The sequence below is a fragment of the Oryzias melastigma genome, linkage group LG15 (assembly GCF_002922805.2).
Source record: "Oryzias melastigma strain HK-1 linkage group LG15, ASM292280v2, whole genome shotgun sequence".
Taxonomy (NCBI): Eukaryota; Metazoa; Chordata; class Actinopteri; order Beloniformes; family Adrianichthyidae; genus Oryzias; species Oryzias melastigma.
In genome coordinates this window covers 23798707-23826526 of record NC_050526.1, presented here as the reverse complement: position 1 = coordinate 23826526, position 27820 = coordinate 23798707, and the positions used below count along the sequence as shown (strand labels likewise).

The 27820-nt window shown below is 38.8% G+C and overlaps 1 protein-coding gene across 7 annotated transcripts in view; it reads left to right on the top strand.

Annotated features, from left to right (window-relative positions):
• dst (dystonin) overlaps positions 1 to 27820 on the top strand; it is a 92473-nt gene that overhangs the window by 19194 nt on the left and 45459 nt on the right. For 5 of the 7 annotated variants that reach the window (XM_036215470.1, XM_036215471.1, XM_036215472.1 and 2 more), the window contains 34 exons: positions 1082 to 1171; positions 3333 to 3434; positions 4955 to 5032; positions 5872 to 5964; positions 12540 to 12706; positions 12891 to 13003; positions 13172 to 13278; positions 13356 to 13475; positions 13555 to 13650; positions 13734 to 13861; positions 15028 to 15121; positions 15205 to 15359; positions 15503 to 15953; positions 16030 to 16158; positions 16242 to 16319; positions 16407 to 16568; positions 16746 to 16850; positions 16964 to 17059; positions 17142 to 17267; positions 17345 to 17497; positions 17575 to 17729; positions 17816 to 17942; positions 18068 to 18251; positions 18706 to 18863; positions 18947 to 19125; positions 19213 to 19351; positions 19434 to 19627; positions 19718 to 19880; positions 19943 to 20026; positions 20111 to 20218; positions 20315 to 20413; positions 26242 to 26388; positions 27366 to 27454; positions 27526 to 27634. In XM_036215470.1, coding sequence (XP_036071363.1) covers positions 1082 to 1171; positions 3333 to 3434; positions 4955 to 5032; positions 5872 to 5964; positions 12540 to 12706; positions 12891 to 13003; positions 13172 to 13278; positions 13356 to 13475; positions 13555 to 13650; positions 13734 to 13861; positions 15028 to 15121; positions 15205 to 15359; positions 15503 to 15953; positions 16030 to 16158; positions 16242 to 16319; positions 16407 to 16568; positions 16746 to 16850; positions 16964 to 17059; positions 17142 to 17267; positions 17345 to 17497; positions 17575 to 17729; positions 17816 to 17942; positions 18068 to 18251; positions 18706 to 18863; positions 18947 to 19125; positions 19213 to 19351; positions 19434 to 19627; positions 19718 to 19880; positions 19943 to 20026; positions 20111 to 20218; positions 20315 to 20413; positions 26242 to 26388; positions 27366 to 27454; positions 27526 to 27634 — 4578 coding nt within the window. Of the gene's footprint in view, positions 1 to 1081; positions 1172 to 3332; positions 3435 to 4954; positions 5033 to 5871; positions 5965 to 7866; positions 8802 to 12539; positions 12707 to 12890; positions 13004 to 13171; positions 13279 to 13355; positions 13476 to 13554; positions 13651 to 13733; positions 13862 to 14545; positions 14944 to 15027; positions 15122 to 15204; positions 15360 to 15502; positions 15954 to 16029; positions 16159 to 16241; positions 16320 to 16406; positions 16569 to 16745; positions 16851 to 16963; positions 17060 to 17141; positions 17268 to 17344; positions 17498 to 17574; positions 17730 to 17815; positions 17943 to 18067; positions 18252 to 18705; positions 18864 to 18946; positions 19126 to 19212; positions 19352 to 19433; positions 19628 to 19717; positions 19881 to 19942; positions 20027 to 20110; positions 20219 to 20314; positions 20414 to 26241; positions 26389 to 27365; positions 27455 to 27525; positions 27635 to 27820 lie in introns of those variants that run through there. The other 2 variants (XM_036215473.1, XM_036215476.1) reach the window with 2 other exon arrangements.

Here is a 27820-nt window from a genome sequence, read left to right as displayed (position 1 = left end):
ATTTCTTCAAGGAATTGCAAATCTAGTTTACATTTGTTTTCCAAAGTGTTTAATTTTGTATTTGATTTCAGTTTTCTGAGAAATGTGTTTTTGTTTCTGGAATTTTGTTTTGATTTCTAAAATGTGAAGTAATTTATATTTGTATTGCTTTATTAATTGTTATTGTGATATATAATGTGTTTTAATGTGTTTATGGCATCTTTTTATGATTAAGGATTTTGAGTTGGTTGTGTTTGACGTTAAATGAAAAGAAGCATTTATATTGGAAGGTTATGTGAAGCCTATTAATATGACTGTTCTCCACAACAAGCTCACTGGAGTTCACACTAATGCATTATGTAAGCTTTGTCACAATCTTTGCAGACAAAAAAAATGCTGTCAGTCTGCAAAAATTTGATTTATATAATAAAGCTGTTAACAGATATTCCTAATAAAACAGTAACATGTCACAGCGTTTTAATACAGAGGAATTATGCAGATTTTGCAGAAATATCAAAAGTGCTGAGTAACGGTGCGGGAAATGCCTCTGTGACTCGGTTACATGAAGGTGCTGGTCTATTCTGGCTCCACAGCTGTGGCTGTTATCTGGGATTACAGTGCTGAAAGCTCTGTGTGAAAGCAGGCCACTGGGCAGTTGTGTGATTTCAGAAGAGAGGTATTTAGGACAGGAATGAGAAACGGACGTGGATGGAGGATGCAGTTGTTAAGTGACTCGCTCAAGTGTTTTGACGAGGTGCCACAGTGCTAACCTGCAAGCTGCTGAGCAACATTCATTTCCTTTTTGAGGAGAAAAAAAATACATGCTTTACTTTGGCAACAAAGCAGAAAACATTTGCAGTGTTTTGTAGGAGTGATGGTTAAAATTAACTATGATCAAATATCAGAAAATCCAAAATTAAAAAAAAATATTGATTTTATAAATGAAAAATAGAAAAAAAATACAATACATTGATAAAATTACATAAAAATAGGCAACTGAATTAATATAAAATGCTATTGTTTTAACTCAAATATGTTTTTTAATCTGAAATAACTTAATTTTTGCAGTAGGCTCATATTTTGCATTTTTTTATGACTACAGGTCCGAAAGCATATTAATGACCTGTACGAAGACTTACGGGATGGACATAACCTGATCTCACTGTTGGAGGTTTTGTCTGGAGATACACTGGTGAGTTCCTGTGTTTTTTGTTGCTTAAGATATTTCATAAAGTGAAAATCCGGCTTCTCCACACAAAACCCTGTTGATGTTTTGGTGTTTGTGAAGCTTCACTCTGTGGTTTAAAGTAGATTAATGTTCGGCAATGTCTTTCAGGTTAAATCTAATGTGAAATGCATACAATGAAGGGATTATTTCTTATTTAGATGATTATTTAGTGTCATTCACTGGGCCCTTTTCCTTTCACTCTCACTATAAGTCATGGTATGTGCACAGTAAGTCATGGGGGTGGGGAGGGATTCCTGGGATTTTACCATCTGTGATGAAATCTGTTGTTTTCTGCCATCAATTTTTCTTTTTTTTTAATTACAGCCCTCAAATGATCTTTTTTTCAATTTTAATTTTCTTCCATTAAGAATGCCAATGTGATTAGTGACACTGATCTGTTAGATGGAAGCAAACCAAAAAGGGAATAACGGGCATTTCTTTACAGATGTTTAAAAGCTTTGTTTGTGAGTGCAGTGATCTCAGGTTACACTGTTTTAGCCGACACCGGGTGAGATCACAGACAGTTAAATTAAAGAATAAAGTCCCAAGGAAAAGCTGATAAGAGGGGAAACCAATCTCTGTGATCATCCAGTAAACTTTCTGTCATGCAATGACCATATGTCAAAATCTAAGCTTTTTTTCAAACAAAAAACAGTGTTGTATCAGGGAATTTTTTTTTTATTGGAAGATAAAAGTTAATAAATATCATCAGAGGTAGGCATACAATAGAGAATTTATCGTAATCACAACATCCGTATAAACAGCAATAAATGGTTAATTTTTGTGCCTCTCATGTAGATGTGGGTCATTTTGAAGACCATTTAAGTTATGGTGACTTTTATTTATATAACACTTTTGCAGTGAATGGAAATGAGGATTTTGTAGTTATTTGTTTTGTAATATTGATCACCAATATTTCAGGCTGGGTATCGCCAGTTATTTCCAGAATCCATTTGATTCGATTTACCAGAACCTGAATCGATTCGATTACAATTCTTTTCGATTCTTTCGATCAACTCAATGCAATTTGATCCAATTAAGTTTTGAGTTTACCTGGTTTGCACATTTAGACACATTTGTTTAGACATGGATTATTAATCTATTTCTGTTTTGAAGATTTTTGCATCAATCAAAAATTCCAAATTGAATTGAATTGGATATTAATCTGATACAGTTCACATACTGTAAAATGTAATAGTTAAATAGGAATGAGATTGGTGATACCATATAGTGTTACATGGATTCTCAAACAGACAAGCTCTAACAATTGTTCCCATTATACATTTGCATCGACTTTAGCATTATGATTGATCTCTACTTTTATGGATCGATTATTGATGTATTAAGCTTAGATCTATTCAGATTGATTAATTGATTTTATCAACCTAGCCCTGCTAATATCGCACACTGCAAGTTTTTCTTATATCAGGAGGTATGTTAAGCAGACATTGTGTGAGCTTTTTATGACTAATTGCTGTTGAGCAAGAAGAAATTTGTTGGTTTTTTTGCACATCAAAACCTGTATCTTCATTTAGGAAAAGACAGTGGCTTTTGAAACAGAAAAAAATACAATAAAGATAATTTTTAACATTTTGAATAATAGAAAACAACATGAAAATAATATAAAAACTGTAGAATTTAGGTTATTTTATAAATGTTAAGTATATACATGAAATAAAATAAGTTTTATTGATTCATTTACTAATCGACTGACAAGGCAAACAGTTGTATTATCATGTTTAGGAGGTTTTAGTCACTGCTATGAAATGTAATGTACATTTAGCTCCAGTCCAAATACCAGACAAGAATGTTACTTGCCGCAGGTGCTACATATTATTTGCAGTAAAAGTCTGATCCCATTTTTTTTCTTATTTTTTGGTTTTAATTCCTCACATATTGAAATAATCCCATTGTATACTGTACAGCAACCCCCAGCTGTTAGATGCGTTTGTTTGTCTGACTTTCATACTCTTAACTATCTGTCTGTTTTCAGTTCACATCTCACTTTTCCTCCTCTTCTTTCTTTGACTGCTTTCTGTCCATTGTCTAACTTCCTTATGATTTGCCCGCTGTATGTGTCCATGTCTCCCCTTTTTCCCCATGTGTTGCCCTTTCGCTGGTAAAGCCAAGGGAGCGTGATTTTCTGAAGACTTTGCGGTTGGTGAGTGGGACAGAAGCATGTGCAGTTGAGCAGCATGGAGACACAGTGGATGATGATGATAAGGGGGTACGTGTGGCTTGCCCCTCATCCCTTTAAAGCAAAAGACTAATTTTGAGTGTGCTGTGGTCATTTAAAAGAGGAGAAAAGCACTTCAAACATGTGATTAGAAGAACCGCTGCAGCAGGTATTTTTAACAGGATTACTGTATATTGCTTCCCTTTTTCCATGTTTTCACTTCTGCAAAGCTGAGCTCAATTTGAGTTTTTTTGGTGGTGATGTAATATATATTTTTAGTACAATTGCAGTCAAATATTATGATGTGAAAATCTTGTTTAATTTTTTTTCCCCAGGGTTTTTCTTAAAACACCCACTCCAATCATCTTTTGATCTGTATTAAAAGCATTTCCAGTGGTCTTTTAGTTATGATTATGCTGTCTTTAGCCAAACTAAAAAAACATCATTTTCTAGAACATAGTTTCTGCAGAGTGACAGTAGTTTATTAGAAATTCACCTCTGAGTTGTGAGCAAGATTGGTGGCGCAGAGCATCCCCACCCCCTTTCCCATCCCCCATAACTAAGAGCTTTCTGTTTATACATTCTCCTGCTAGCTTACAGCGCCTCATACCCCCAACTTAACGTTACGAATGGAAAAGATGGCGATCAATATCGAAGCTATCCAGACGTGCAGTTTCGATCCAGATGTACAAAGACGTACATGGATTTGGTCGTCTACAAGTGGATGCATTAGAATAGAGCAGAGCATGGAGATTGTGGCCCACCCAGAATATTTTCCACAAAGCAAATAAGCTCAAACAGAATTTTTTTTCATCAGCTCCTGATTCACAAACAATTGAATTAAGAAATATGGAATTTAAGCTTATTTTTTTATCAGAAAAATTCCACAAGAACATGTTAAAAACAAAAAACACATTTTTTTATCGGAGTGGCTCTTTCTAAATTTTGTGGATATTTAGAAATACACACCATTTCATTAGCTTGGCAGATCATCCTTTCAGTTTAAACATTTGTTTTAATTAAATATCTAGCTACAGAAGTTTTGGTGATGGAATGAAACAAAATAAAAGACCTGGTTTGGTCAGACGCTTCTGCTTTGCTCCTGTGATGACTTGGATGCAGCTGAAGTCCTCTGCTGCTGCTGCTGCACCCTAGCTTGAATGCACTTTCCATTCCATTACCTCATGCTGTGGCCTCTGACCATTCAAGCCCATTTGCCACAGGAGATCATATATTACAGCACTCTGTGATCATCGATGGCAACGGGAATTAAATCTCAGAGCTGGTTTTTCTTTCAGGTTTCATGCAGACAGATAATACGGAGAGATGAAAATGTGTGAAAAAAAAAAAACACTGTGGTATGCTGGTTTTCTGAACAAGTTTGCACAAACTTTGAAAGAACTGAAAATGGTTGCTTTTGTTGGTGGGGTTTCAGCGTGTGTGTTATTGGGTTATTGACACTTACTTTCAAAGATCAGTGGGTAAGAAGCATGCTCTATATATCCTCAACACTTTGTCCTGTCATGTTCTCTATCGCATTCGTGACTAATCGGCTCTGTTTGCATCTACAGCCTCGGGAAAGAGGAAGGATGCGTTTCCACAGACTCCAAAATGTACAAATAGCCCTGGATTATTTAAAGAGGCGGCAGGTAAAAATCTAAAATTAATACTTTTTATTCACAAGCTATCCTGTGTAAATTAGAAGCAAAATCTCCAACTTAACAAAACTGTTTATATAAGCACACAAAATTATTGTTTGCAGCTGCATTGAGTTTTGAGGCCACACCTTAGTCAACTGTTTACTCCAAAGTCATGCTGCAGCAAACGAAACTGAATGACATCATGTAGCAGCAATCAGAAGACTGTGGACTCTGTCGGCTCTAATTCCTCTCTATTTCCTCCCAACGACAATAAATACTTTACCAAACCAATTTTTATGACCTTACAATATATTACAGTTGCCTAAAATAGTAATTACAGAACTCAAGGAGAGCTGATGATGCCCGCCCCCCTCCCTCACTGCGTAGGAACACAGCCTCGTTGAGCTGAAGCCAGATGTGACGCAAAGCTGGAGACAAAGGATTCATAGATGTCACAAACGAGTGTTGTTTTGGCCACAGAATACACCAGACACACGTATGCACCCACTGTTGTCATCACATGTGAAATCATTCAGCTCTAGACCACACCCCCTAATGACTGACGGATTTCAGTTTCCCTAGAGAAGCAAACTAATAAACCCCAAACACTTTGAAGTTGAATATGACAAAACCTGATGTCATTCTATCAGAATCCATCAGCTGGAAGCATAAATGGTTGGAATTCAACTCAGTTTGTTCCCAAAGCAAACATTGGAGCGTCTGCACCACCTTGTGGTCATTTTTGTTACTAACATTTAAGACTGAAGTAAATTATGTTTGATTTATTTGGGAAATAAAAGTAATGGTGAACTTAAATTAATTGTGTTTTTTTTTTTTTTTGTCATCAGGTAAAACTTGTAAATATCAGGAATGACGACATCACAGATGGAAACCCAAAACTGACGCTGGGGTTGATCTGGACCATCATTTTGCACTTTCAGGTCAGTGAAGCTTCATTCTTCAATAATTTTCCTACAGTCGCATGGTTGATGTTGGTTAGATGACAATTTTTAACCACTAGGTGTCAAAACTGAGCAACACCCTGTTGAATGTTGTGGTTATACAACATTTGTGGGATTTCCTTTTTTATGTTTTAGATGTGATTTTGTGTTTACTATTGGATTTGTTTAAAATTTGAGCAAAAGTTTGTGTAATTAGTGATGTGCAGAAGTCACATTTTAATAATGTTCATGCTTTTGTTCCTATTTGGTTCAAAACACGCTTCTTGCGAGATTTTTAAATTTTGTTTTTACTTTGAAAGGTTCATAAATCACCCAAAAATTCTAAAAAATATTCCCTCGGGGAACGCTTATTATAGCTGCTGCACAAACCATTTAGTCAAGTTAATTCATTGGTACATTCATACCAGAAGCACAGTCAACAACTGTATCTTACAGCACTTTTATTTCGCTTTCATCCTGAAAGTTTTTACCTTTTGTTATATTAAATACATAAATGCTTTGACTTTTGCTTTTCATGTTAATAATGCGTGTGTTGGGAGAAAATGTACTTCACCTCTTAAAAAGCATGCATGGGCTAGTTTGAATCCTAGCTTCATTGAACCAACAGATTAAAAAAAGGCAGTTGAGGCCAGGCAAAACTACATCAAGCTTGCTGACAGGTGGCGTCCGTGATGATGCCAACACCTGCCGCTGTCAGTCTCACGCAAGCCCCGAAGCACCTGATGGAGCAGGACCTGTTTCTTCTTGCTGCAGAAGGACATCAGAGCCCTTCAGGAGAACATGTTCTCCCTCAGTCACAGTACACTTGCTTTTTAGATTAGCAAAAGGTAGCTGGAATCTGACAAGTATGAGCAGAAAGACATTTTTGGAATAAGTGCATTAATATTTCTGACTTTTTCAGTGGTTAGCTCCCTTTTTAATGACAAAAAACATCACGTTTACATGTTTTTTTTTTAACTGGAGGCTTATTTTTTTCTGTAAATTGTTAATAATTAACTCTGTTCTGCTGGGTTATTTTTGAATGCAGTAAGTCTACCCTGATATGGAATGATGCTTCACTGCTATCTGGCGTTTTCTTCAGACTCGTCGGACTTGTCTGGCTGTTCACTTCTGATTAAATCAGATATTTCTCTGAGCTATTTTGTGCTGTTTGGTTACCAACCTAAACACATAAATACAGCATATTCATGCATTTTATTCCCTCATCGTCATTCTTGCTGCAGGTGAAGGCAGCAAAGCAGAAACTCATGGTGGAACTTCTTTCATCGCTGGCTCATTATAGACCGACTCATCAGTGGAAGTTTGGATTTCTCTTGTAGTTTATTTACTCCAAACTTCTACCTGTTATTGTTAGCTGTGCTCTATGATAACCTCAATTTTTTTTTTCTGCTGTAAAAAAAATCTTTTGCTCATATCAGGGTTGTCATCTCTGGCCACAATTTCAGTGACTCACTTCTTGTTTGAAGCATTTGTCCTCTTCCGAGCTGCGGTCAGGGTGATCTGCTCACATAATGGTGTTTGCTTTAACTCCAGGATTGAAGCCCCACCTCTGGCTTGTCTATTGTACAAAGCTTGATCGACATTCAAAATGGGAAAAAAAGCGCTCTGATTGCCTCAGCTTTGCTTCTCTTGTCTGCTGTTTTTGGTCTTTAAAAGTCCCCGACTGGGATTTTCCCAAACTCCCACAGACAAACTTTAGTGTGCCTCCACTTGCCAGACACTTCCAGTTCAAAAGTTATTTCTACAAGAAAAAAAGTAGCCGTGACGTGTTTGTTTACAGTCATGACAGCCCGAAAACAGGTCTGTCAACAAGTAATTCACATTCTTGCTCAGCTGCGAGTTCCAAACATGCCAGCGATCCCGGTGTGTGCTTTTATGGTGTTTGTGCTGGATTAGCTAAGCCAGAGAAATGTTCCAAAGGTCAGGAAAGATTCCAGTGTCAGCGGACGGACGTGAGCGAGAGCAAGAGGGAAATTCATCGTGAGAGAGTCCGACCGGAAATCTAAAGGACAAAGTCTTCCCTGAGGGCGGTGAGCTTGAGACCTGGCTGCCATGCCGACACGGCTCGTTGTGCGCTGCTTGCATGACTTCACACTGGATTTCTATCAGCGGTATATCTTCAGAAAAATAGATCCCACTGGATAATAGCGAAAAATGGATTGCTACTGGGAGAATAGAGCTTTGTTGGTGAATACGATTTTGATTGTCTGACAGTCATGGGAAACACTTTGGGCTGTGTTCGGGCTCCTAAAGAGGAATATAATGTTGACCCCAGCAAGGCGCCATTGAGTGACCAATCTAAAGACTTTAAAGGTCAGCGGAAAAAAAGGAAACCAAAATCAGTCAGCTCCACCGGGACTCTTGGAAATGGCACTGATTTTCAGGATGATTGTACGGAAAATCAACCTAACCAGGAAAAAGGTTCACCGTTCAGACAACCCAGAATCAGTAAAGATGTCCACGTTGGACCGGTACCAGTACAAGTCCTCACAAAGGCTGGTACTCTGCCTCTCAGCTCAGGGTCAGCATACAGTCCGAAAGACTTGTCTGCAGATCAAGAAAACTTAGAAAGTTGCTCATCTGTTGTGGAAAGAGAGCTCCGGGATGTTGGTCAAACTTCCAGGATTATCCCAGCTAAGGATGACCTGGAAGAAGAGAAGCTGCTAAGGAGAACTGTCAGTCTTAAAGCAGTGGAGCACGGGTTACAGACCCTGAGAGGGAATGACAGAACTGCGAGTGAGGAGATGCTTTCCAGGATTGCATGCTGTCCTTACACTGAAACTATTCCAGCTAAGTGTGCTAACAGACAACTCAAGGTAAAGCAAAATTGACTATTTTTATTTAGATTCATTATGTGGGGTAGAATAAACATTAATACAATTTCTATGTAAGCCAGATAGACCATGTTAAAAACCTGAATGAAATTCATTTGTTTAGGTTTTAATTCTAATTTAAAGCAAATGTTTTAAATAAGCCAAAATAAACACTGACTACCTGTTGGTTTCTACCGTCTCTGTGAGTGCATGACAGTCTGACATGTTTTGCTAAACCACAAACAATGGTATGATTGGAAGTTTTTTCAGTGTCAGTGGGGCTAAATGTAGCTGAACTGACAAGCTTTTGTTATTTAAGATATCAGAGTTGCTGCTGTGCATTAGTATGAGGCTGAGATTTTTTTTCATCCAATTGTTTTTCTTATATGTTCATGATTCTAGGCTCTATGGATGTATGTCTCAATTTTTGTTTAAATTTAGTTGGTTGGTACTAATAGGAAAAAAAATAATTAATTAACAGTTGTGAGTTAGATTATGTTATTAGGCGTATTAGTGGATTGGAAAGTCTGAGCTAAAAGGACTAGATTAAATGTGTCGGGCAAGTTAAAAGCCTAAAAATATATATTTTTTCAAACGTGACAGCCTTGACTTTCCTTATATTTTGTGTTTCTTCTGTTTGAGGAGTGGTCTGCTGTGTTACTGAAAACCAGTATTTATGCTTTTATTATGGATTTTGTCTTATGAATACTGTCTACTTAATCTGTCATTTGATTGAAGTTTATTTGCTTCCTGTAATCTTAGTTTCTCTTTCATTTTGTTTGATCGTTTACATTATTTTTGAAACAAAACTCACAAGCTGAAGGAATTATTTTATGAAAAGTGTTCCTATTTGGCATTTTCATATTAAAAGTAGTTTAACAGGTCAAAAGCTAAAGCTGTAAGTCATTAAAAATATGATTAGTTATCAAACATCAATCAGTTGGGCACCAAAAACACTGTGGAGCTCCACTTGTGGTGTGGCTCATTATCCTGCTTATAGTGGATAATGCACTGTAAAGCTGTTGGGTAATTCATTATGTAACTTTATCACACATTCCTAACATGCAGCTGACTTTTTTCCTCTCTGAAGCTAAAAACCTGGCAGAGAAAACCGTTAATATGTCAGCTGTTATGGTAATAAAATGAGGAATGGTCGGAAAGATCATAACAGTGAAATTGCACTGTGAATAACCTTGACTGAAAATTGAGGTGGAAAAAAAATGTTCCAACAAAATAAGAATAATTGTTGATATATAGGCTGGCTTTTTAAATTTAGGTCACCTTTCCTTTGATCATATACCACACATTTGCTGTAATGTTCTTTTTTCTTTGGAGCACACCCCATACATTGTTTTTATTGTGACCAAATGGATGCTAAACTTCTTGAAACGCTCTTTTATAATTCTGTAACAAAAGGAATTCAGAGAACCCAGGTGATGAGAGAAATCAATCAGGTTTTGACTTGGGAATGCAATAAGTAATGGGATTTAAGAAAAACTAAACTCCCCACATGAGGGAAAAACTGAAGAGTCTTAAATAAAAACAAAGGCAGAGCAAAGACAAAACCAAATGCTAAGCAGACCTTGGTGTTGGAGCAGCTGGAAGGTTTAGAAGACATGAGGGAGGCACTGACACCATAAGTGAGAGGCTGAAGCTTAAATAGCCACTTATTTGAAAGTGCAGGCCACTGCACACTCCTCCTGAGAGAAGCACAGGTGAGAAGAGTGTAAACATCCAGATGGAGCTACAGCTGACCTGCAAAATACAAAAAAGTAAAACAGACAACCTACTGCATCAACTTTGAGCTCAGTTATTTGAAATATACTTCAAGGAAAGAAAAATCCATTGATCCTCAAAATATTTTCATATAGTGTGATTCTTTTAGCACTAAATTTATACCCGACCAATGATAAAATCCCAGATCATACCACACTGAAAACAATTTATTTTAATGAGGTCTTTGCTGGATCTGATGCTCCTCTCACTGTGAAGTTTACAACTTTAGAACAGAGTTAATCTGAACTTGTTTCTTCTTTTGTTGGTCCACAATCAACCATTATGATTTCTTACAAATGTATAAGAATATTTCTAGTATTTCACCTCACTTGTTGTGATTTTTAAGCCTACACATCTGTTCAGTCCAAATCTTGTGTGTTCCCTTCACCTACTTGTAGGACAAAATGCCTACAACTTCATTACTAGGGGTGTAATGAATCATTTTAACAATGACTTGATTCATATAATTTGTGTTTTCTTATGCGATTCAAAGTTGGTTCATTTTGAACGAATCAATTCACTTTCCTAAAGTCAATTCAGGACATATTTAGCTAAAAATTGTGACTCAGAGATAAATGCCTGATACTGAACAGTGCAGGTAAACTTTTCCTGATTTCTTGAATTTCTTGCAAGATAAAAAGTGTAAATTAAGTATGTGTACAAACAAACAAGTAAACAAGAAATTAATGGCAAATCCAGTCACGTTTTAATTTCTTAGATTTCCTAGACCAGCCCACTGTTGTTTTTCAACAAAAACAAACAATCAAAACACAAGGTGATTTACTTGAACATGATACTACAGTGTATGGTCATGTCTTCACAAAATTCAAAGTAAAGATGGTTTGGGAAATGGTGTTTTCCAAAATCAACATAATTCATTTATTTTATTTCAAAGTTATTTTTTAATAGTATATGTCAATTTAATGTGATTCATTTAACAACTTTCCTCAGACAGATCGATCTGGTTGATTGTAGGGATAGAAATCGATTCATTGATTAAGTCAATTACTCATTGCGTCCCTAGTCACTGCTAAGCTTATTTATTTTTTTTGTAAGTTAGGGCACTAGATTTTGCCAAATGTTTAAGGGACTGATGATCATTTAAGCATATTTTTAAACCATGTTTCTCTCTTGAAGCTTGAGGTTCTTAAATACTTTTGCAGTTTTTATTAAATTTTACAGTATGTGGTTTATAAACTTGAGGGATACATCTGCGTGTGTAAAGTGAGGTTTGCTGCAGACTGGATTTGACACAAAAGCTTAATGCATTTCTGTGCAATAGTCTGAGGGTCATTTTTCTTGTTTTTGCACCAAATATTTTAAAATCAAACTAAAGTGTTTGTAGCAGGATTCAAAGCTTGTTTCAGTGTGACTAAATGAAGCTGCTTTGACTCTTTACTCATAATAAAGCACGGCGGAGGTTCATTCATGATGTGGAGACGCTTTGTTGCATTTGCTACTGCAAGAGTTTAATGAAACATACAAATTGTAAAAATATTAATTATGAATTATGAATTGTGATGTTTCTAAGCTGTTATTGCTTCTAATGGTTCTTCAATTCATAGAGAAAGCAGATGAGTGTTGTGTGCTGACTTACTCATCTTTGTTTTTGTTTTTATGTATTTGTTTTTATGCTTTCAACTTGTGAAGCACCTTATGACTTTTGTCTGTGTAAATAAAACTTACTTACCTACTTACTAACTTATCTATTTATTTATTTATTGCATTTAGATAATTTTAAAGTTTTTTTTAAATCATCATTCATCTTTTTGGTCCTCCTTTTTAGCAGTTTTGATGTGAAAAGGTTGTATTTTGACATTTTGTTGCCTGCTCACCAGTCCTTTTAGGCCAATGAAATAAATGGTTCACATTTTACTGAAGGATTTAGGGTATATTTCCCCTAAAACAGATACATATATGATATATATATATATACATATTCATAAAAATGTCTGTTTTTGACAGATCTCAGAAATCCATGTGACAGGGGAGTCTGAGGACATGACAGCCAAGGAGAGACTGCTGCTCTGGTCCAAGCAGATAACAGATGGCTATGTGGGCGTACGGTGTGAAAACTTTACAACTTCCTGGAGAGATGGAAGGCTGTTTAATGCTATCATCCATAAGTACAGGTATAAACACAGTTAGAGGATCCGCTTTTGTTTGATTTTCAAATTAAAGTTTTTTTCTTAGAATTTTATAAGTTTTAGTCGTTAATTGAAGCATATATTTACATAACTTTTACTTCAACTTCTCAGTATTTCCTAATCTCAATAATGCTGTTCATCCTTTGATTCATGTTTGTTTCTGCTGCAGACCAGATTTGGTTGACATGAGTCAGGTGTCTACACAAACCAATCGCTCGAACTTGGAGCAAGCGTTTTCTGTAGCTGAGCAGTTGGGAGTGGCCAGATTGCTGGATCCTGAGGGTGAGATCCACACACGAGTTTGGTTCTAGGAACACTGTAAAAGCTAAAGCACGTTTTGGATCTGTAAATCATGAGCTTTGAGGCTTGGAATTTGGCTGTAGGATGAATTCTTTAGAGCATAACTCACTGTCAGGCGACTCTTTCTTGACCTTTTATTACCCCCATCAGATATGGATGTTCAGTCTCCAGACGAAAAATCTGTCATCACGTACGTCTCAACGCTATACGACGCCTTCCCCAAAGTACCTGACGGTGTTGATGGAGTGAGTCCTAATGTAAGTTAATGGCTTTTAGTTCAAAAGTAAAACTTTCTTGGATCGTCTGTGACAGGTGGTTCTTTCTTATTGAACAGGATGTTGATATCAAATGGGTAGAATACCAGAACATGATTAAATACCTCAGTCAGTGGATCAAACACAACGTGGCTGTAATGTCAAACAGATCCTTCCCCAACAACCCTGCAGAACTAAAGGTTTGTCACTACATACACACTTTGTGATTACACACATTTCTTCTGAAATTGATTCTATATTTCTATTTCTTTTTTTCAGGCACTTTATACACAGTATGTTCAGTTTAAAGAACATGAAATTCCACAAAAAGAAAACGAGAAAACAAAAATCCAGAATCTCTACAAGATGCTGGAGGTATTTCACTAAAATTGAAAGGTTGTGTTGCTTTGATGGTGCTCTGCAGTGTACAGACTGTGAGTGCGTGGTGTGTCTGACAGATGTGGATCGAGTTTGGACGGATTCAGCTGCCCCCGGGTCATCATCCAAATGATGTGGAGAAGGAATGGGGTAAATTGATCGTTGCCATGCTTGAAAGGGAGAAGAGCCTGCGGCCAGAGATGGAAAGGTATGTGGAGGGACTCTGTGCTTTAGTGTTTTATTCTCACCTGGCAGATTCTTCTCTTACTCTTCAGTCTTTTGGCATTAATGAATACAATTTCAAACGTGCTGTTTTTAACATTAAAATATATATATAAAACCGTTTGTACACACGCTCAGATAAAAAACAAGATTAGAGATTGATGCTCAAGGGGGCTGCATGAGTCAGCCGGTCTGTGGTGCTGATGGAGTGCTTTTGTATCATATTGCAAGCTTGCTAATGTCTTTGCTGAAACCAGACACGGAAGGGTCAGTGCTGCTTCAGGGTGTGATCTGCAGAAATCCCCTACTGAGCTACTGATGTGTGCAGAAGCTATCATGCTCCTAATTACATCTGCTAACAGTGAGCACAGTTTATGAGCTCAGCGTTGTTGGGCTCTAACAGACAATAAAACATCAGTGAGAGCATATTTAGGAAAAAATAAAAGTCTATTCTCTTGGTTTCTGTTCTTTTAAGGAGGCTTCACCTAATGTGATGCATTTGTTTTGTCAAAAAATGAATCTATTTTTTTAATTGATGTTGTTTCCATCTCTATTTTTCTGCAATGTGGATCTTATTTTTAAGATACCTCATAATTTAGAATTTTGTTGACAGTAGCTTGCTTTATATCGTTTTTCCCTCCAACACGTTTACAGCATCTGTGTCATGACAACCTGCAGAAACAGAAATTAAGGTTGTTTGCCTTTCACGCTTAATACAAAGGGTCCTCTGCCTCAGCTTGTTCTTTAATTTTCATCCCCTGAGGAAGAATAGTTTTTTTTTTTTTTTTTTTCACGGTGGAATTTTTTAGCACGCCCCTGTCCTGGAAATGACAGTATATAAATACAAAGCTGTTCCAGCCGTTGGATCCACTGTGGTTTCAGACAGGGATCTCAAGGGTTAGCTTGTGAGTTAACCATGTAAAGGGAGATGGCTTATCTGAGCAGGACTTCTACTGTCAGTAACAGCAGCTTTAACACCAGCTTTGGCTCCAGTGACAGCATCCTCACCGAACCTTTACAAATCAACAGCTCGATCTTTCTTAATAACAACCTTGCATATGGATCCAGGTGAGATTATTGTTGGATCCTTGACTAAAGGGGAGTTTATTTAAAATTTTAACAAAAATGTATTTCTTTATGATTCTTTTTTAGACTTGAAATGTTGCAGCAGATCGCCAACAGAGTCCAGCGGGACTGTGTTAATGGTGAGGACAAGCTGGCACTGGCGAGAACAGCCCTGCAGTCTGTAAGTTTGTTCACCTTAACTACTTACAATAGTTGCCCATTTTTTGTATTAAGTTTTAACTTCTGGTTTTCTGTTTCTTTAAGGATGCAAAACGCCTTGAATCTGGAATTCAGTTCATGCATGAGGCTGAGATCGCCAGCTATCTAGTAGAGTGTGAAAACATCCTCAGACAGCAAGTAGTGGACATCCAAATTCTTCTGGATGGAAAGTTTCCATTTGCAGATCAGCTTGTTCAAAGGTAAAACTTGTTTTTTTCTTTTCAAACTGTCATCTATATTTCATGTTCTAAATCTTGTTTTTGTAAAATTATTGCACGACCTTCATTTTAAATCAAAATCCCAATTGAGTCAATAAATGAAGGATATCTCATCATCTACTCAGGGTGTCAAAGCTCCGGGATGATCTTCTGACTCTAAGAGCTGAGTGCTCCTCTGTGTACAGCCAAAGTCGCACCCTGTCTACAGAGCAAACCAAAATGATGATCTCCGGCATCACGCAGAGCCTGAACTCCGGCTTCTCCCAGAGCATCAACTCAAGCCTAACCTCCAGCATTGGTCACACCCCAGGTGGCTTAAGTACACCCGGGTCCACGTTTACCTCAAGCCTTACACCTTGTCTGACCCCGTCCCTGACGCCCGGCCTTCAGCCCTCTTCGGTCCAGAGCTACATGGGGAGTGGGGGGGGCATGGAGCCAGGCAGCCTGATGCATTTGAAACACATGCAGATCCGTAAGCCTTTACTGAAGTCCTTACTGGCAGACCCCAACATGACAGAGGAGGAAGTCAACATGAAATATGTGCAGGACCTCCTGAACTGGGTGGAGGAGATGCAGGTCAGCAGTTTTTCAATTCTTCATTTTAAAAATGACAAATGCTCAGGTACTAAATGGGTTATTTTGTGGATTAAAGCTCCAGCTCGAGAGGTCAGAGTGGGGCTCTGATTTACCAACCGTGGAGATGCATTTGGAGAACCACAAGGGCGTGCACAGAGCCATTGAAGAATTTCAGATGAGTCTTAAAGATGCCAAGCTGAGTGAGGTAAGCTGACTTTAAAGTTTGCCCTTTCCTCTGTATTAAAGTTTAATTTATGAAGACCTTACTTATTTTGTAATTATTTTCAGATTCAGATGACATTACCCCTAAAACTGACTTACTCTGACAAACTCAACAAACTGGAGAGGCAGTATGAAAGGCTGCTGGTAAGCGCTGTTCAACTCCTCTCTAAATTTCAACATTTTTTCGCTGGAAGTTTGACTTTATAAACGTTTTTTTTTTTTTTTTTTCAGAGTTACTCACGGGAAAGACAAAACAACCTGGAGAACCTGCACGACTTTGTATCACAAGCAACTCAAGAACTGATCTGGTTGAATGAGAAGGAGGAAGAGGAGGTGGCCTTTGACTGGAGCGATCGCAACAGCAGCATCTCCAAAAAGAGAGACTATCACGCTGTAAGTTATTTCTATTCTGTTTTTCAGTAAAAATGTCATTAGCAAAGACAAAAAACATTCTTTTTTCCCTGTTTTCTTTTATTTTGGACATTTCTGGCTGTGCAGGACAAACATAAGCATAAAAAATAATGAAAGTTGAGTGCAATTTTTTAAGACAAGGATTTTTTGTCTACTAAGGATCTGATGAGGGAGTTGGATGAAAAAGAGGAGGCCATCAAGTCTGTGCAGGACAAGGCTGAGCGCCTCATGTTCAAGAATCACCCTGCCAGGCTGACGATTGAAGTAAGTCCTTCTTTCTGTTCTGCAGTCAACATGAGAGTTAATGTCTGAGTTTAAAAGATTATGAAGTCATGTTGTCATTTCCTGGCTGCCTGCCTTTGTGGTTTGCTCTCCAGGCATACAAAGCAGCGCTGCAGACTCAGTGGAGTTGGATCTTACAGCTCTGCTCATGTGTGGAGCAGCACCTTAAAGAGAACGCTGTTTATTTTGAGGTGCCTGCAACTGTTTCTGTAAATCAACAACATTCCATTCTCTTGTGTTGTCACATCTAACATCACTTTTTGTCTCATTCAGTTTTTCAGCGACGCCAAGGAGTCTATGGACTATCTTAAAAATCTGCAAGACTCCATTCAGAGAAAATACAGCTGCGATCGATCTAGCAGTCTCCACAGACTGGAGGATCTCATTCAGGAGTCCATGGTAAGCGGGTTGTTGAGAAAGCTGCAGGCAAAAAATAAAGAAGTTAAGCAAAATTAATTTTTATTGGATGTTTTTAGGATGAAAAAGAACAGCTTCTGCAGTACCGCAGCACTGTTGCCGGGTTGGTGGGAAGAGCTAAGAACATTGTGCAGCTCCGGCCCAGGAACCCAGAAAGTCCTCTCAGATGCTCCATTCCTGTCAAAGCGATTTGCGACTACCGTCAGATAGAGGTACGGCCCTTTCTGACTTATTGCATTTCTAAGAAAATCTTTTTAGAGATTTTAATGCTCTACTTAAACTCCTTCAGATTACCATCTACAAAGATGATGAGTGTGTTTTGGCCAATAACACTCATCGGGCCAAGTGGAAAGTCATCAACCCAGCTGGGAACGAGGCAATGGTTCCCTCCGTTTGCTTTACTGTGCCACCACCTAACAAAGAGGCTATTGAAGTGGCAACAAAGTGAGATCCATGGCTACATGTACCACTTTTTATATGTTTTTTTTTATTTAAAGCAAGTTGTAATACTTACTTTTCCTTTCCTGCAGAACCGAGCAGCTGTATCAGAACGTCTTGGCTTTGTGGCACCGCTCCCACATCAACATGAAGAGTGTGGTGTCTTGGCACTATCTGATGGGAGACATACGTGCAATCCGCAACTGGAATGTGGCCTCGGTACATTTATTTATCCGATTCCACTTTAGGCAGCGATTATCATTTTTTGAGATAACTAGACTCACTGGAAAAATAAAGACAATGCAATTACTTCCCTCACCTTTGTTTTTTTTCTATAACTTCAGATAAAGACAATGTTGCCGGGTGAGCACCAGCAGGTCCTGAGCAGCCTGCAGTCTCACTTTGATGAGTTCCTGGAGGACAGTGAGGAGTCAGAGGTGTTCACTGTGGCTGATTGTGCACAGCTTGAAAGAGATGTGGCGGGCTGCAAGGAGTACTACCAGGAACTTCTAAGATCTGCAGAAAGAGGCACGGCTCAGATTCCTCCTTCCGTCTTCCTCTGTCAAACAAAGCATTGCAGATTTTGAAGTCAGCACTTTTTAATCATGTATTTTTTAACACAAGCTTTGGAAAAATGTGATTGACTATTCTGTGAATATTCTTGGATGCAAATATGCAAGTTAAGGGACATTTGTGTGCTGATTTGCTACACAAATCTGCATTATTTACATGAAACAGCTCCTCCCCTTTTCTTAAACAGGCTCTAATCCTAGTGTAGTTTTTCAGGACTTTATCTAAGTGAAATAGATAGCAGAAAGTCACAAGAATTCCTGCATTTCATTAAGCTTTGATTAAGTTTGTTTATATATTGATCTCTTCTAAACATGTTTTCCAAACTCAGGAAAAAAAATAGCACAAAATACTTTCAGGAAATGCAAAAACATAAAATTGAAAATTCTACATGTGTTTTTTTTATTAACAGAGGAACACGAAGAGTCTGTCTACAATCGTTACATCTCAGAAATCCGGAACTTCCGTATGCATCTGGAGGCTCATGAAGAACACCTTATCAGACAAATCCGCTCACCACTGGAGAGGGACGACTTGGAGCAGAGTCTGCAGCGCATCACAGAGCATGAGGTGAGCGTCCCACTGTCTTTTTTTCTTTTTTTCTACTCCCCAGGTCATTATCTGTTTCATTGATTTGACATGTGTCTCTGCAGAGAAAGGTGGCTGAACTGGAGAGGCTGAAAGAGGATCTGGATGTCCTGAAGGGGAAGTGTGACCTTTTCCTCAGGCAGGCTGCAGGTTCTCCATCTGTGTCAATGCTTTCATCCGAACTCGCTACCATTGTTCAGCACATGGGCCAAGTGTCCTCCATGTCTTCCATTTATATGGACAAGTGAGTCCTTTTTTTTTCTCATGTGGTTACGTAGACAAAAATCTGTAAGAATTGGAGGCAAAAAGAGATGCTTCGTGCTTTCTGCAGACTGAAAACCGTGAGTTTAGTGGTGAAGCACAGCCAGAACGCAGAGGGTCACGTTAAGACCTACGAGTCTAAACTCTACGAGGAGGACGCCATGAACTCTGACATCAGATCCATTGAAAGCGTCATTTCTACATTGAAGGTAAAACCCTCCAGACGTTTATAGATAAATCAACTTTTACATTTTTAAGTTGGAGGAGTAATCCTTCTTTATGTCATTACAGCAATGGCGTGCAGAGATTGACGAGAGGCAGGAAGTGTTCCACGACATGGAGGACGAGCTGCAGAAAGCTCGCGTCATCAGTGATCGCATGTTTAAGACCCATAACGAACGCGACTTTGACCTCGATTGGCACAAGGAGAAGGCTGATCAGTTGAGCGAGAGATGGCAGAGCATTCACTCTCAGATTGATGGCAGGTCGGTGCAGCTTCTGTTTACTTTTTGAGCTCATACTTTACAGCTGATATATTTTGGATACGGATTTAGTAAATTGAAATGTGTTTTTAGGCTTCGGGATCTGGATGGTATTAGCAAATTACTGAAGCACTACAGGGAGTCATACAGCAGCGTTGATGAATGGATCATAGAACTGGAAACAGCCCAGCTGAAGGCTCAAGAAAACAAACCAGATGACAGCAAGGCTCTGGCTGAGCTGCTGAACAAGCAAAAGGTAACACCGCATTGATTCACACAGGATAGTAGTACATGCGTTAACATTTGTGTGTTTTACAGGTCCTTGTTTCTGAAATTGAACAAAAGCAGAGCAGGATCGACATGTGTCAGAAGTACTCAGAGCAGTATTCATCTGCTATTAAGGTACCTTTGTGTTCTTGCCTGTTTTACTGAACGTTTAAAATCAATACAATGAATAAGTCTAAAAACGTATTCCGTATAAATTAGGATTACGAACTTCAGCTCATGACATTCAGAGCAATGGTGGACTCCCAACACAAATCTCCCCTGAAGAAACGCAGGATGCAGAGTTCCTCTGACGCCATCCAGCAGGAGGTAAAAACAGGGTTCCGACTAAAAACATGTTTGTATTCCTTGTTGTGGCAGAACAGAGCATGCTCAGTGACACGCTTTTTGTTTGGTGTACATCAGTTTATGGATCTGCGGACCCGCTACACCGCTCTTGTGACTCTCATCACACAGTATGTGAAGTTTGCAAGCGAAACACTAAAAAGAGCCGAAGATGAAGAGGTAACATTAGCTTTCAATTACTTAATTGCTTTTTAAATTAGTGTTTTTTGCAGCTTTTTGGGGATGTGATCTTCACATGTTGCATGATTCAAAGGTCTTCTTTGCTGCTTACATATCAACAGGGTTTACTAGAATATAGTGTTGTTTTACTCTTTATGTCCTGCTGCTTTTGAACCCATCAACTGATGATGGGTGAAGAGGATTTGTGCAATGGAATCGCACAACAGAGCAAGAGTCTGCATGGCTGGTCATTCCTTGCTGGTGAAGGTGGCTTGCAGGGGGAATAGTGCTAATGAATTCCTTTGCAAAAAAGGAAAAACATAAAAATGCAAAAAAAAACTTTCCAAGAGTTTTATTGTTTGAAAACTATTACTTGAAAATGATTAAGAGATGTATTTTGTAGTTTTGTTCATGAAACTGTAAACTCTTGAAAAGTTTTTTATTTTGTCATTTTCTCATTCTTTTGAGTCAGTAGATGACTTGTGTTTTTTGCCTTATAGAACAGAAAAGCTTTTGAGAGGGCAGAGAATGTGAAAAGGACAGAAAGCATGGAGCTCCTGAAAACCACAGGGGACTTAGAGATTAGACGACTAAAGCAACGCGTGCAGGAGCAGGAAGCCTTGCTCACCGAAAAGCAAGCTCGCGTGGAACAGCTGGAAGGAGAGGTGGAAACGCAAAACAAAACGATAGACGATCTGAACTTTCAGAAGTCACAGCTTGAGCATGACGTTACTCAATATTGCACCAAATTAGAGATTGCGTTGAAAGACAAAATGGCCACAGAGCAGGAGTTAAAGCGTGCAAAACTACAAATCGAACAGACAGAAGCCACGTGGTCTTTGACCCAGAAGAAACTCGAGGACCTCCTGAAGAAAGAAACTGATGGCCAAGTTAAAACTACAGAGAGACACCAAAGAATCATTTCTGTGGAGGAGGAGGAAGATGGCTTCACAGCTGAAGAAGAGTTTCACAATCAACTTCAGGCTAAAAACAGTCTGTCAGTTGGACTTAATGGTCAGTCAACAAAGGATAGTCAGCTCGAGTCATCTCTGGCTCATATGCAGGATGTCCTGCAGCAGAAACAAGAGGAGCTAGTTATTGTTCAGAAAAAAGTAGAGATGGCAGAAGAGAAGGCTCAGAGTTATAAAAAACTGTTGGACGACAGCAACAACAGGCTAAAGAAGCTCCAGATGGACATGGACAGTGAAAGGATGCAGTTCAGGCAGAAATCAGATGATCTCCTGCAGGAAACAATAAACACCAAGAAGTCCATGAGTGAACTTCAGGAAGAAATCCGCTCTCTTCAAAGAGCAAAGTCCTCCTTGGAGCAGAGTGCTTTCTTCCAGAGCACTGAAGTTGATGGCCTTAAAGAGCAGCTGAAGTTCACCCAAGGAGAGCTGCAGAAGAAAAGCTCCTCTGAGCAGGAAAACAGCTACAAAGTGAACAACCTGGAGGAAGAGGTTACCTCCAAACAGGCCATAATAGATCAGCTGAAGTACAAGTGCAATGAGCTGACGAGGATGAATGTCTCTTCTGACAGTGAAATTAGAAGTCTTCAGATCCAAATGGAGTCACTGGAAAAAGAAAGATCACTTTCTGAACAAAAGATCAGGTCTTTAAAGAGTGATTTGGAGAATTGGAAACAACAGCTCCAAACTTCTAATGAAGAAAATGCCACAACGAAGAGATCTGAGCAGTCACTAAAACTCAAGTGTAAAAATCTTGAGGGAGAACTTCAAAAGAGTGATTTGGTTGCAACTCAGCTGCAAAGAAAAAATGATGAGCTGAAAAAGATGAACTTGGAGTTGGAGCAGAACCTGAAGAACGTGCGAGCAAAACTTGATCAGGTGTCGATGGAAATCGAGAGCAAAGATCAGCAGATTAAAATCCTCAAATCTCAAGTAGAGGGCGCCAAATCACAAGTCAGAATCATTGAGGATGAATTAAACAAGAGATCTCACACCACTCATGAGCTGCAGCTGAAGCTGCAAGATTACAGCGACGATGCAAAGAAGATAAGCGAGCTACAGCAAAAAATCAAATCGCTTAATTCAAACATCGTAAACTATGAGCATGAGATAGCATCTCTGAAGTCAGAGGTGAGCTCTCTTCTTTTAGAGAAGAATGCAGCAAACCAGAAAGTCCACTTGCAAAAGGCTGAGATTAATGATTTAAATGAGATGCTAAAGAATAAAAATGCAGAGCTGCAAAAGCAATCAAATGAAAGTCAGAAACTTCTCGGCAAAGTCAACATGTTAGAAGATGAGCTTTTTAGTCATAAGAACAGCTTAAAAGGCTTATGTAATAATTCAGAGAAAGGAGCTGAAAAACTGAAAAAAGAAATCCTCACACTTCAAAATGACAAGATAGTGGCAGATAGAAACGCAGAGAGCTTGAATATCAAACTCTCTGAACTGAGTTTCTCTCTGCAAAGATCAAAAGATGAACTGGCTCGAGAGACTCAAGAAAGAAAATCCAAAGAATTCAAAATCCAACAACTAGAGACTGAGCTTCAGAAAACCACTCTGGCTGTCAAAGAACTAACATCCTGTTCAGAGAATTCCCGATCAAATCTGCAGCATGAGAACATAATCCTAAAGAAGGAGAAATCTGAGATGTTAGAGAAAAACACCTTGTTTGGTTCTGAGGTCAAAACCCTGAAGGAGAAGCTGCAACGAGCCCAAGCAGACACAGAGCAAAAGCAAAGAGAAAACGCTGCTCTTCAGCTGAAATCCCAGCAGATGGAGCAACAGCTGGACAAGTGCAAGATTATGCTGGAGGAACTGAAGAGTAAACTCGAACTCCAAAAAGAGGCCTACGAAAAGCAGCTTTGGCTCATGCAGACAGAGATGGAGAAAAAATTAACCTTACTGCAATCTGAGATCACAAGAGAAGGCAAGCCGTCTAGTGGTGCAGAATTATCATTGATGCAGAACAAGTATTTTAAACAAGATGTGCATTTGACAAAAACAGTGCACCAAACCACAGTGGAGTCAAAACAAGTAGACCAGGAGCTGCAAATGAAACAGGAGAAGCTGCAGGAAGAAAAAGCAAAACTTGCACAAGATTTGTCAAAAGCAAAGTCAGAAATTGCCCAACTTGAGAATGAAAAACTTCAACTTGGCTCAAAAATGACTGCTCTGCAAAGCTTCTGTAACCAGCAAACAATTGAGATAAAAAAGTTTGAAAAGATTGTGGCGGACAATGAACATAAACTGACAATTAAGGAAAATGAAGTGAGAGTTTTGCGGGAGCAGATAGAATTTTATGCAAGAGAAGTGAGAAGTCTTCAGGAGGCACTTTCATCCGTCAACGTGGAAGGGCTGAAAGGTTATCAGAATGTTACAAACACCAAGGCAGAAGCGATGAATTCAGGTGTGGTCACGACGAAGAAAACTGCGCCTGTCAATATAGCTACAAAGTCCATCGTGGAAGATGAAACTCTGAAAATAAAAAAGGTATGAATGACTGAAGTTATATTACCGCACCAAACAATAATGTTTGTTGCCATATTTGAATTATCACGCTACTTGCTATTGTGACTTTAGCACTGAACTTAAAAGGTTTACCAATCTTACCTCCACAGGCAATAACAACAGAGAGAAGAAATGTTCTGGAGGAAAAAAAGCAAGTCCAAGAAGAAGACTCTACTTATCAGTCACCCACAGTTCACCCAAAAGATGGCCGACAAATAACTTACAAGCGTGACATCACATCAAGTCAGCCCACATCTGTCTCCTCACATGGATACATGTCTCTCTGTGGACTAACAGACCAGCAACCAAACAGAACTAACATCAGTAAGACAAGAACGTATCAGACTATAGAGATCCACGAAACTGTCCGTACATCAGATAAGAGTACAGCAGATTTTGGTGCCAAAAAAGTTGAAAGCACCTCCCAAAAGCTACCAGAAGTTAAATGGAGCTCAAACATTCAGTACCTGATCAAGTATAAACTTGTAGATCAAGAGATTTTGAGAAAGTTAGAGATGGGCCTTATCACACCTGCACAGATGGAGGCTTTGCTTGTTCAGCCCATCGACAAACCAACTGCCATTACTGGAGTGTATGTAGAGTCAAGCAAGAAAAAGATCTCCTTCCTAGAAGCTGCTGAAAAGGGCTTCCTTGCAAAGACGTACGCACTTGAGTTTCTAGAGGCTCAAGCTGCAACAGGGAGTCTGGCAGATTTGGCCACAGGGAAAATACACTCAGTTGCAGAGGCTCTGGAGATGGGAATCATTTATACGGGCCTGAAAGATAAACTGATGGAGGCAGAGAAAGCTGTGAGCGGCTACATGCATAAAGGGAAAATGCTGTCTGTTTTTCAGGCAATGGAGGAAAGGATCCTTGACAGATGCAAAGGCAAGAAAATTCTTGAGGTGCAGGTAGCAACTGGAGGGTTGATAAACCCAGAGACTCGTGCCAGGGTGCCGGCTTGCATTGCAGTAGAGCACGGTCTTGTGAGCAAAGAGATTCTACAGAGTCTATATGATCCAGTTAGTAACCCCAGAGGCTTCCACAACCCTGACTCTGGACATAAAGCATATTACTCCGAAGTACTCAAGACATGCTTGTATGACCTTGATGGTGGAGTGTTCCTCTTCCCCTTCGGTGAGAGGCACCTAACAAGCACATCTCCACTCAGTCCTCATAAAGTGTCAGTTGTGAACAGCAGTTGCGGCTCTGAAATGTCGACGTACGAAGCCTTTAAGGGAAAGCACATAGACAAGAAGACATATTTGTCTCTGTCTATGTTGGAAAGTGAATGGCAGGAGAAGTCCATAACTGACTCTAGTGGAAGTCTGTATCACATCATCACAGATGACAGAAGTGGTCGTCAAATTTGTCTCGAGTCTGCTCTAAGTCAGAGGTTTCTAGAAGCGTCTGAGCTCGAAAGCTATCGCAGTGGAGCTTTAAGTATCTACGAGATTGCTGAAATTATCTTCTCCAGGATGGTTGTTGTGGAAGATGTTAACAGTACCATTGCTGGTTTATGGGATGTCACTCAAAAGAAGAGGCTCTCCATCCTGCAGGGCTTCCAGCAGGGGCTCACTGACAGACCCACTGCCCTTCGACTGTTAGAATCTCAGGCCTGTACTGGAGGCATTTGTGACCCCTCGTCTGGGGAGAAACTTACCCTTTGTGATGCTCTCAAAAGAGGTCTTGTAGATGAGGGATTAAATCAGCAACTCCAACCCTTTGAGCAGGCATATAATGGGATCTTTGACCCTTTGACTGGGAAGACTTTGACAGTTTCCCAGGCTGCCCAGGAAAATCTCTTCCCAAAGGATGCTGCTTTCCGCTGTATTGAATTTCAGCTCCTGACCGGGGGGCCCATAGATCCTGTCACTCATGACAGGGTCTCACCTGAGGAAGCCATTCAGAGTGGGCTTGTTGACAAAGTTACTGCCAGTAGTCTCAAAGATGAAAAGCATCACACCAAGGCCCTCACCTGTCCAAAGACCAAGAGGAGAATCACTTTCAAGGAGGCGCTTGAACGGAGCATGTTCGACTGCCACACTGGATTAAGGTTACTGGAGGCCACAAAAATTCACGGATTTGGACCCAAATCAACATTTCATTATGTTTGGGCATATAAATAAACCCTTAATAATAGAAACTCTGAGTCAGAAAAGTAAAAGCTTTGATGAAATCGCTGTTCTCTTTTTCAAGGATTTATTTTATTTTTTAGGTTGATGTAACTGATCATTTATATTTCATTGTTGTAAATATTAACGATCTCAATGCATCTATGTTGGTTATATTCCAAAGCTTCTTTGCAACAGAGCTGATAGTTATGTTGAAAACCACTTGTTCTGATTCTAGAGATCTGTTGATGAGGAGAAGAGAGAGCATGGTGATAAGGTTAGCAAGCTGTTGCACTGGATGTCCGATGTGAAACGGACCGTGAGCAATGATGCAAAAGCCCTGAAAGATACTAATGCCAACACAGATGCTTCAAATAAACCCAAGGTAATAAATGCGTAAATATGTTTGCTGTGTTCAGTAGTTTGTGATGTTATCACGGTCTGTTTGTACTCTAGAAAATCCAAATATAAAGATCTTTTTCTGTCCTAGTGTATGATTTCTAATAAAAACACATTCTCTACTTTTGACTTACTTTATATATTTTACTGTGAGGAGAAATTATTTCCTCTTTGAATACTTAAGTATACATGTATCATGACAATAATACATAACAAATATGTTGCACAAGCACTCATAATTACGGAACTACACCTTTTATTTGTGAATCCATCAGCCCCAAAATGAACTATTTGCATATGATGTCAACACTTTTGCTTGAAATGCTCTAATTACACTTAATAAAGCAGTCAAAATTATTATAAAAGGTCACTAATGCCCTGAAAGACTATATATTTTTTAAAAACAATATTTCGTACATTACCTTCAAATTTTTTGCCCTGTGTTTAAAAAATATATTTAAGAACATAAAGAAAATCTCCATCCAAGTTGACATTTTAATTTAATTTGTCATTTTTTTCCTTAATTCTTATATTTCATGTAGTGTACAGTCAGCTATTCCTTGTATTACTTTGTTTTGAACACATATTGGCTTCTGTTTTAAAACATATTTTTGTTGTTAAAAGTTACTGAAACTGATATAAAAATATGTAAACACTTTCCTGTCAAATTGAACAACAAAAATAATTATAAATAATAGTCATAGTAACATATTGAATGGAAAAATTTTGATTTTTGATGGTTACAAAACACTTTTAATCGTTTGCATGATAGGTTTTTGCTTTAAACGATCCATAAAAGTTTGATTTATTAATTTATTTGTTGCAGTTGCAAGAAAATGCATCACTGTTTAATGGCGCCTATTCCTCTATGTTTTGTTTACAAACCATAAATGGGGTAATAAAACCTGTCAGGAGCTATTCTGCTGTGTATGACTCAAACTCATCACTATTTTTGGGTTTTAGGTGTCCGCTGAGGAAATGGTTGCCAAAAAAGAGCAAGTTGCAGAAGCGCTCAAGAGCACGCAAATGTTGCTCGACAAGCACGGTGAAAAGTAAGTGTCTGCTCTGACACTCTAACAAAATATATGTCCTTGTTGCAGATTTTTAATTTTTCCTCTTCCAGGATGACAGAAGAAGACAGAAAGAAGACAGAGGAGCAACTGGCGGCTCTGAGTGAGGCTTACAGCGAACTCTGCCAGCAGTGCTCGGATCAGACAAACTCTGCAGATGAGGTTGGATCTTTATTAGAACCCCTGATGTTTAATTGCATGACTAACCATGCCTTGCCTTGAATCTTCAGTCTAGTTAAAACTCAAAAAGTATGCTGTAAACATGCTTGACTTGCATTTGGTCTGAAAAAGATCAGACTCCTTGAGCTTCACATGGTTTATTATGACAACACACAATGTTTGGCGTTA